At 34.4% G+C, this 9,493-nt stretch overlaps 1 protein-coding gene across 2 annotated transcripts; it reads left to right on the top strand.

The window, feature by feature from the left end:
• The first annotated feature begins 609 nt into the window (after positions 1 to 609).
• Positions 610 to 8,864, top strand: LOC111801155 (light-mediated development protein DET1-like). Of its 2 annotated transcripts, XM_023685149.1 has the most exons (11): positions 610 to 910; positions 1,000 to 1,430; positions 1,531 to 1,759; positions 2,584 to 2,745; positions 2,869 to 2,937; positions 3,110 to 3,166; positions 5,623 to 5,703; positions 5,793 to 5,957; positions 6,051 to 6,146; positions 6,966 to 7,065; positions 8,270 to 8,864. In XM_023685149.1, exons 1-11 carry the CDS (start codon positions 839 to 841, stop codon positions 8,407 to 8,409), a joined length of 1,602 nt encoding a protein of 533 aa, XP_023540917.1. In that variant the 5' UTR covers positions 610 to 838; the 3' UTR covers positions 8,410 to 8,864. The 2 variants fall into 2 exon arrangements, with proteins under 2 accessions (XP_023540917.1, XP_023540918.1); XM_023685150.1 differs by lacking the exon at positions 3,110 to 3,166.
• The last annotated feature ends 629 nt before the right edge of the window (positions 8,865 to 9,493 follow it).

Below are 9,493 nucleotides of genomic sequence, written 5' to 3'. Positions count from 1 at the left end.
ATGTCCCCGAACAAATTCTCTAAATGAAATACAAGAAATTTTCAACCAGAATGTTCCCGAACAAATTCTCTAATTTAACGAAGTCTTGTCACTTTTTTTTTTTATTCCAACCAGAATGTCCCCGAACAAATTCTCTAATTGTCATTTGTTATTGCATTCTATTTCATCGTATCAAATTTTGTTCTCAGTGTAGTCTGTTCCATAGTCTAATCTACTTAAAAAAATATCTTTTATTTTTTTATAAAAATTTAAAGACATTAACAAAAAAAAAAAAAAAAATTAATAAACGACCATTTTTTAAAAATGTACCTTTAAAAAAAAAAAAGAGAATTATTGAAATTAGAAAATTAATTTTGATAAAAAAAAAAAAAAAATTAGAAGAAATTGAAATGAGCTTAACATCAACGCCTGAGCGCCATGAGTCTTGGCAGTAGTGAAGAAACCCACGTGGATAATGGATATAAGCCCAAACAAACTGAGACACAGAACTCGAAGCAGAACGAAGAAAACAAAGGCTTCTTGTCCAGTCAAGTGTTCGCTGCTTAACACATACACGTATATATATATATATATATATATATATATATATAAGAGAAATTGTCCTTAAACCTTCCCTTTGTTCAACTGATTCCATCGCCAAACCTCTCTTTCAGTAACCTAAACCCTCGCCCAGTTCTCTCTCCGTTCGATTACTCGTCTTCGTTCGTGAAAATCCGCAAGAGTTTCTCTGCAATCTTAGCCACTCTAATAAAGTATTTCTCTCTCCGTTCGATTACTCGAGTTCGTTCATGAAAATCTGCATGAGTTTCTCTTCAATCTGAGCCATTTCAATAAAGTAATGTATAGAAGCAACAATGTTGCTGCTAGGATCTTCGATCGCCAAATCGTCACTCCTCCTCCTGGAACCAGCGTAAGAATTACGATTCTTCTACATGCTTTTTGTTTTGATCGTTTTCTTCATTCTCGTTTGTCTTAATCTTTGCGGCTTTGTTTTTGTAGTTTCATTGTGTTAGGCGATTCTATGAGAATATAGTTCCGAATCATACGGTATACGACGTTGAGTGTCCGGACCATTCCTTTCGCAAGTTTACCGTTGACGGTGAATACCTAATTACGTTCAGCAGGAATCATCGCGATTTGAATGTTTACCGCCCGAAATGGCTCTCGTTTTCTTACAAAGGAGATGAAATTGATACGTTTCTGGACTTTCCTTCCAATGCTCAGAAGTTTGAGAGCTTTTTCAACCTGATTTATTCCGTCTCCCTTGCGTCCTGCAATGAGCTTATCTGTAAGGACTTCTTTATTTACATGGAGAGTAACCGATTTGGGCTTTTTGCTACCTCCACTGCTCAAATCCAAGATGCTCCGGCCGTCGGTGGTGCTGTTCCGGGAATTCCTTCTATAGAGAAGATTACGTTTCATCTCCTGAGGTGAGTACCTTTTTCTTTATGTATTACGGTTTGATTTAATTTGTTGATAGTGTTTTTTACGGAGTTTCTCTCTGTATTCTAACTTCCAAACATGTGATAGACTAGAGGATGGAGAAATTCTTGACGCGAAGGTGTTCGTCAACGATTTTGTGAATTTGGCTCACAATACGGGCGTCTTTCTCTACGATGATCTATTGGCGATTGTATCGGTACGCTACCAGATTATACATATTCTTCAAATTAGAGATTCCGGCCACCTTGTTGATGTACGAGCTCTAGGCGCTTTTTGTCGTGAAGACGATGAACTTTTTCTCCATTCTAGCACTCAGGCGAGTAACATTACGGTTCATGCTTCTTCAGTAGTACTAATTGCTCCGCTCTATATGAATATTTGCATTTGTCTAGTTGAAAGATAATATTTAACCTGTAAACCTTCTCTATGGTTTACGCTTCTTCGTGTATTTGTCTTCTGTCGGCGGATGTTATATACTGTTGGTCAATTTATCATCTGATTTCTGTTCCTTCGATTTTGTAGCTTTCTAGAGGCGCTTCCTGTATCAGCTGCATGTATCTGTTCTGGATTGTGCATGTTTGGCTGCCTTTTAGTCTCTTTCCTATATTTTTATTCCGAAGATGATGAACTTCTCATTTTCTAGCGCTCAGGCGAGTTAAATCACCTACTTACATTCTGGCTCATGCTTCCTCCAGTTGTTTAGGGACTGAAGTTTCAGAAGAACATAATTCTTAATTAGATTTGCTTTGTTTATTTGAACGTATTCTTTGACTAGATAAAAAATAATAAAGATATGTTATCCATCATCCTTCATGTTTCCTGTTATTAGCATCTCTCTTCGTCTACTTGTTTTTTGTGGAAATTTGAACTGTTTCTTCACTTATGTAATTTTCTGGAAGCACTGCAGTCGTATAGGTTTCAAATTATGCATGTTGGACTGCTGTTTAGTCTCTTTGCTAATTTTTTTGGACCTGGTTGAGTTGCTCCTCGTAGCTCATTAGCATTCATATGATAGTTTATGCCTGCTACTTAACGACTCCATTAACTGAGTTCACCCTTCCCTCGGTGTATGTATGTCATTTGTTCCTACATTTCATCCATGGAACAATTGCATATTAATTTTCAACTTATTAATGACAGTATGTGGGGGTAGCTGAAAGAAGCAGATTGCATGCGGGTGATGTTGAGAATGGCTACCATCATAGCCCGTCCAATGACAACTCTTTTCTGAGTGGCCTCAAACAGCGGTTGCTATCATTTATTTTCCGCCGAATAGGGAACGAAGAAACAGATCATCGCTTGGTTGGTTATATGTGACTTCTAAATCCCAGTTCAGCCGTCTCTGTCTTGATTTTCGTCATATTTTACGTATTGGAATTTTTGTTCAGGCATTCATTTGTTTGGCTTCTCTGTTTCTTTTTACAGAGAGTTCAGTGTTTGACGAAGAATTTCTACTTTCATTTTCAAGACTACATCGACTTGATTATTTGGAAGGTAGAATCTTTACTTTTTGTTGGAATACAATCATACAATCCTTTCCTTGTATCTTTTTGTGCTGACCAAAGTTCTGAATTGAATTGCATATCATAATCCTTCCCTTCTATCATTATTTTGTGTTCTATGCACGCATGATGTGTTACAAGTTGTTTACAGAACTCCTGACCAGGTACAATTCTTGGACCGTCAACACTTACTGCTCAAGCTTGGTAGCGTAGATGGATGGGTGAGTTCTTTTTTCTCGGTCAGTCGTCATTTCAAAATAGGGTCTGGGTAAACCAAAACTTTGAAAAGCTGTTAGTACTATCCAAATCGAACTATTGCTACTAAGCCTACTTTAAAGAAGCCTAGATAAGTAGGCTTGCTTTGTAATTCGCACCTGCAAATTTATTTTCAAGATTGATGACAAAAGACTAATCTTCGACATCCCAAACTCATGAATCTCATGGCTTTGCTTTGGGCTTCCCCAAAAGGCTTCGTTACCAATGGAGATAGTATTCCTTGATTATAAACCTATATGATCATTCCCTAAATCAGCCGATGTTGGACTTTCATCATCCAACACCTCCCCAAAAGGTCTAACATGATTCAGGGTATGACTCTGATACCATGTTAGATGAACACGACTCTCCACAATGGTATGATATTGTCCACTCTGAACATAAGCTTTCATGGGATATTGTCCACTCTGAACATAAGCTTTCATGGCTTTGCTTTAGACTTCCCCAAAAGGCATATTGTCCACTCTGAACATAAGCTTTCATGGGATATTGTCCACTCTGAACATAAGCTTTCATGGCTTTGCTTTAGACTTCCCCAAAAGGCCTTTTGTCCACTCTGAACATAAGCTTTCATGGGATATTGTCCACTCTGAACATAAGCTTTCATGGCTTTGCTTTAGACTTCCCCAAAAGGCATATTGTCCACTCTGAACATAAGCTTTCATGGGATATTGTCCACTCTGAACATAAGCTTTCATGGCTTTGCTTTAGACTTCCCCAAAAGGCCTTATTACCGATGGAGATAATATTCCTTGATTATAAACCCATGATAGGACTTTCAGATAGTATTCCTTGATTATAAACCCATGATAGGACTTTCATCATCCAACACCTCCCCTCAAACAAAGTACGTCTCCCCTCAATCGAGGCTCGACTCCTTTTTTCTTTTGGAGTTTTAGTCATTTTTTACTATGCCTGGCTCGACTCCTTTTTCTTTTGGAGTCCTTTGTTCGACATTTGAGGATTTACCAATCTATTGACACGACTAAGTTTAGGGTATGACTCTAATACATGTTAGATGAACACGACTCTCCACAATGGTATGATATTGTCCACTTTGAGTATAAGCTTTCATGGCTTTGCTTTGGACTTCCCCAAAAGGCCTCATTACCAATGGAGATACTGTTAGACGAACACGACTCTCCACAATAGTATGATATTGTCCACTTTGAGCATAAGCTCCCATGGCTTTGCTTTGGGCTTTTCCAAAAGGCCTCATACCAATGAAATTAGTATTCCTCACTTATAAACCCATGATCATTCCCTAAATTAGTCGATGTGGGACTTCCATCATCCAACACCTCCCCTCGAACAAAGTGCGCCTCCCCTTAATCGAGGCTCGACTCCTTTGGAGTCTTAGTCATTTTTTACTGCCTTCGAGGAGGCTTGACTCCTTTTTCTTTTGGAGTTCTTTGTTCGATATTTGAGGATTTACCAATCTATTGGTACGACTAAGTTTAGGGCATGGCTCTGATACCAAGTTAGACGAACACGACTCTCCACAATAGTATGATATTGTCCACTTTGAGCATAAGCTCTCATGGCTTTGCTTTGGGCGATTGGTACGACTAAGTTTAGGGCATGGCTCTGATACCAAGTTAGACGAACACGACTCTCCACAATAGTATGATATTGTCCACTTTGAGCATAAGCTCTCATGGCTTTGCTTTGGGCGATTGGTACGACTAAGTTTAGGGCATGGCTCTGATACCAAGTTAGACGAACACGACTCTCCACAATAGTATGATATTGTCCACTTTGAGCATAAGCTCTCATGGCTTTGCTTTGGGCGATTGGTACGACTAAGTTTAGGGCATGGCTCTGATACCAAGTTAGACGAACACGACTCTCCACAATAGTATGATATTGTCCACTTTGAGCATAAGCTCTCATGACTTTGCTTTAGGCTTTCCCAAAAGGCTTCATACCAATGAAGTTAGTATTCCTCACTTATAAACCCATGATCATCCCCTAAATTACAATTAACCGACTCTCCACAATGGTATGATATTGTCCACTTTGAGCATAAGCTCTCATGGCTTTGCTTTGGGCTTCCCCAAAATGCCTCATACCAATGGAGTTAGTATTGGCACTTATAAACCCATGATCATTCCCTAAATTAGTCGATGTAGGACTTCCATCATCCAACAGATACTATTCCTTACTTATAAACCCATGATCATTCCAATTAGCCGACGTGGGACTTTCATCATCCAACGGTTCACTCGTTGTGAACTCTCTAATTGTGAACTTTGTTACAACTTTCATTGATGCTACAGCCCTCACGTTTTCATGAGTTTGTGATTATCATAGCTCTCTATCTTGGAAATTCAGTGACTAATTTTTCTTTACATTATTGATAAAAAAAAATGACAATATTTTTTTATTCTTACATTTATAGGTTTCACGAATGGCCGATCACCACCGGGCATTTTTTGCTGTGTATGACATGGAGACCACTGAAATTGTTGCTTTTTTTCAGGTGTTTGTTTGCTTCCCAGTCCCCCTTCTACACTTATTGTTATCAAGTATTTTCCCCTTCATTTCTAATTCATACCATACTTCCTCCAGAATTCAACAGACGACATTTACGTTCTTTTCGAGCGTTTTTGTAATCACTTCCATGCAGCATCAAGAAATTCATTGTGCTTGAATTTCATATCATCACACTCCAATAACATTCATGCTCAAGAACAACTGAGAAGCTTGAAAAATAAAGCAGTCAGCTATTCACAGGTGAACCTTGTTGATACATTTTTCTGTTCCCTTGCCATTTGCATCTGTTATTTTCACTAAATCTCATGCATAATTGACTCTCAACTTTCACAGTTTGTGAAGAAGATGCTGTTATCTTTACCGTTCAATTGCCAATCACAAAGCCCATCTCCCTACTTTGACCTATCTCTTTTTCGGTACGATGAAAAGGTTAGTATTTCAACGTGTTTTCTTTTCTATTTATTTGTTTTTGAATGTTTAAGTTAAGTAGCTAAGTGCTATAGTATTTCAACGTGTTTTCTTTTCTATTTATTTGTTTTTGAATGTTTAAGTTAAGTAGCTAAGTGCTATAGTATTCATTGGGCGCACGTAGTTCAATCTCTCGAGACCCTCAAATGGCTTGGAGAAACATTTGAAGTTTTAGTCAAATTTCTAAAACAAAATTAAGTTTTAAAATAATAGGCCCATTCTATAACGTTCTATATCGTTGTTGTTTATAGTTTCCTGTTCTTGAAATATGGGCTTATTTCCTCCACATGTTTTTATCACCCTATCAGTCAGAATACAAAAAATAAAACAGTCATATGCTTTTCCTTTTTTTAGTTTTCAAATTTTAGCCTAGGTTAGATTTGGTTATCAAAATTTGTTTAAAAAATTATAAAAATGTGTTTATAAGCTTAATTTAAAAAAAATATATCCTATCTGAAACCGTTTCTAAGAGATCATATTTTTGAAATAAAAGGATTTCTGTGTGAAAGTAACGAATTATTAGCTTAATTTTTAGAATAAAAAAATGAAACAAAATGATTATGAGACCAAGTAATTTTGAGGATTTTGGTCTATCTTTTTATGCCCATTTATAATCAAATATCGTACAAATTTGTTCTTTCACATATAATTTTTTAGCCACATTTATTTAAAAAAAAAAAAAATGTTTTCTTTCTATTTTGCTACTGAAATACGATATTTTTATTCACGGGTCAGTAGAGACATGGTTGGTTGATGAGGAAAGTTTTATGTGTTAAACAGTTGATTTCTGCCACGGATCGGCACAGACAATCAACAGATCATCCTATAAAGTTTATTTTAAGGCGATCACCTTATTCCCTCAAATTCAAAATTAAATCAGGTATCATTATCATCACTCCCCTTTTCTCGTCTTACTGCTTCCGTTGCTTTCATTCGATGGTTTATTTTTAAGTAAATTGTTTCAAGTAAAAACATTTTTTTCAAAGTATATTTGGGAAAACCACTTCTTTTCCTTTTTTTTTTTTTTTTTTGGTCGGGAAAAAGCACTAATTATTTACAAATTTTGTGTTTATTTCCACATCTTTGGAAGTGGGGTGGTTTGATAAATAATTCCGGTTTTCAACCTCTTAATTTTCAATGGCACTTTTAAATTTAAAAGAAAAAGGGGTTTTATGTTTTTCTCTCTCTAATTCTCTTTTTATAATGCACTCTTTTTAAGGGTTCCATTTGTCCTTTTTTACACCGACCTTTTCTTTTCTTTTGATGAGTTATTTGAGAAAAAAAAAACTTTCTTCTTTTAGGTTATAATTTTAGTTTAGTTTGCGTCCAATATAAGTTTTGAAATTCTAATAAATCTTCAACAGGTTTTTGAAATTATAAGTTTTTATTTAATAAAATTTATATATTTTTTTATATTTAGAAGTTTGAATTTTGTGCTAATAGGTTTGTGAATTTCAAAATATCTGTTTTGGCATAAAATTTTCAATTTTAGAATCTATTAAATACAAAATTAAACACTTTAGATCTATTAGATTTTTTTTTAGAAATCCAATAACTTATTTTGGATACCAAAAAAAAAAAATATATATATATATACAAATTTAAAATTTCAAGAAATTGGAGTCTTAGTTTAACCCATTTCTCTCTCTCTCTCTCGAGCACTTCCTCCTGTTTTTTTTTTTTTTTTTTTTNTTTTTTTTTTCACCCAGAAACAGATGAAAGGGCGGTCACCAAATAGTAGTTCCAGTTACTGATTATTCGACAATTAAAATTAAAATTTCAGATCTTAATTTTCCTATTCTAAACAAGGTAGTTTTATATTTTTGGAAACCAGGATTAACTCGTCCTGCTTTTTCAAAAAAAGAAAATTTAAACCCCAATATGATTCCAATTCAAGTATTTTCTTTTCTCTTAAAAAAAGCAGAAAGCGATGTTGTAATCCAAAAATCAAACGAATTTAAGATTTTTCTGTTTTATATTCTTATAAACGCAAAGATTATAAATAAAAACAAATAATATATGTGTGTGTGTGTGTGTTTTTTCCCAACGAAATGTTGCTAACGAGGGGTGAGTGATTGGAATAGGTCCAGAAGGAGGGATAACAGATGGACGAACAAAAGGGGTATCATCTTTTCTTTTTCATCCTTTTTTACCACTCGTTCTCTCCATCCAACAGACCACCTACTTGCTTCCTTCTGTGGTCAATATTCACTTCCGGATATAAAAATATAAAGAAGAAAAAAAAAATTGCATTTTTCAACACCAAATTGTACACAAAAAATAAATTAAAAAGAAAACTATGTACATTGTATAACCCTCTACATGCACCTACTTTTGTAAGTCATTTGTATGATGTGAAAATTCCCTCTCTTTTCTTACTAAGGATTTTATTAACATGTAATCTGGTGGTTGTAGTAATTGTTAGGGATTATAACTATATTTGGTTTTAACTATTGGGTTACATTTATTATTAGATAGTCTACTAATAAAATTAGCACTACTGCGGCAAACAAAATAAATATTATAATTTGGTTAAATAGAAACTTTAGTCTCTAAACTATCCTTGTCGTGCCTCTTAATTTTATAGGTATACTAGCAAACACACTTAAATACAAAAAATGCAAGCATATATATATATACTATTAAAAGTTCAAACTTATAATTTGATTTGAGAATTATTTATGTAAAAATATATGTTTGTAAAATATATAATATATATATAAAGAATGCAAAAGGAAATCGTTTTTTAGAAAATGAAACTATTCTTACTAATTTAAAAAATCCACTTGGATGAACTCAGGCAAGCGGAGATCTTTTAGAGTGGTAACAAATTAGTAATTGACATGTTCCCACGAAAGTTTTATATGAATAAATAAGTTTCAAAATATAATGCCTAAACAAATTAAAATTTACACCAAAATTTAAACAAATAAATAACTCCTCTTTTAGGTTTCAAAACTCTACGAAAGTTTAATAACAAAACAAAGAAATTGGTAAAACTAATACTATAAACTTAATTTTCAAAAAAAAAAAAAAAAAAAAAAAAAAAAAAAAAAAAAAAAAAAAAAAAAAAAAAAAAAAAANAAAAATAATAACAGACGTCTACTTATAGATAAAAGCAACCACATTACCTGGAAAGTCCAATCGGGAGGGATCGTTGAAAAATCACAGCAAGTGCTCACTTAAAGATGCCAACCGAAGAAATTTAACCAATAAACAAATAAGGTAAGTACAGTGATGGATAAACTCGTATTCTTAGATTCTAACCATGATGGGGATTAAGACTGAACAATGATAAATACTGAAGC

This window comes from Cucurbita pepo, chromosome LG08, assembly GCF_002806865.2.
Source record: "Cucurbita pepo subsp. pepo cultivar mu-cu-16 chromosome LG08, ASM280686v2, whole genome shotgun sequence".
NCBI classification, from domain to species: domain Eukaryota; kingdom Viridiplantae; phylum Streptophyta; class Magnoliopsida; order Cucurbitales; family Cucurbitaceae; genus Cucurbita; species Cucurbita pepo.
This window is presented reverse-complemented; position numbering and strand designations above follow the sequence as displayed.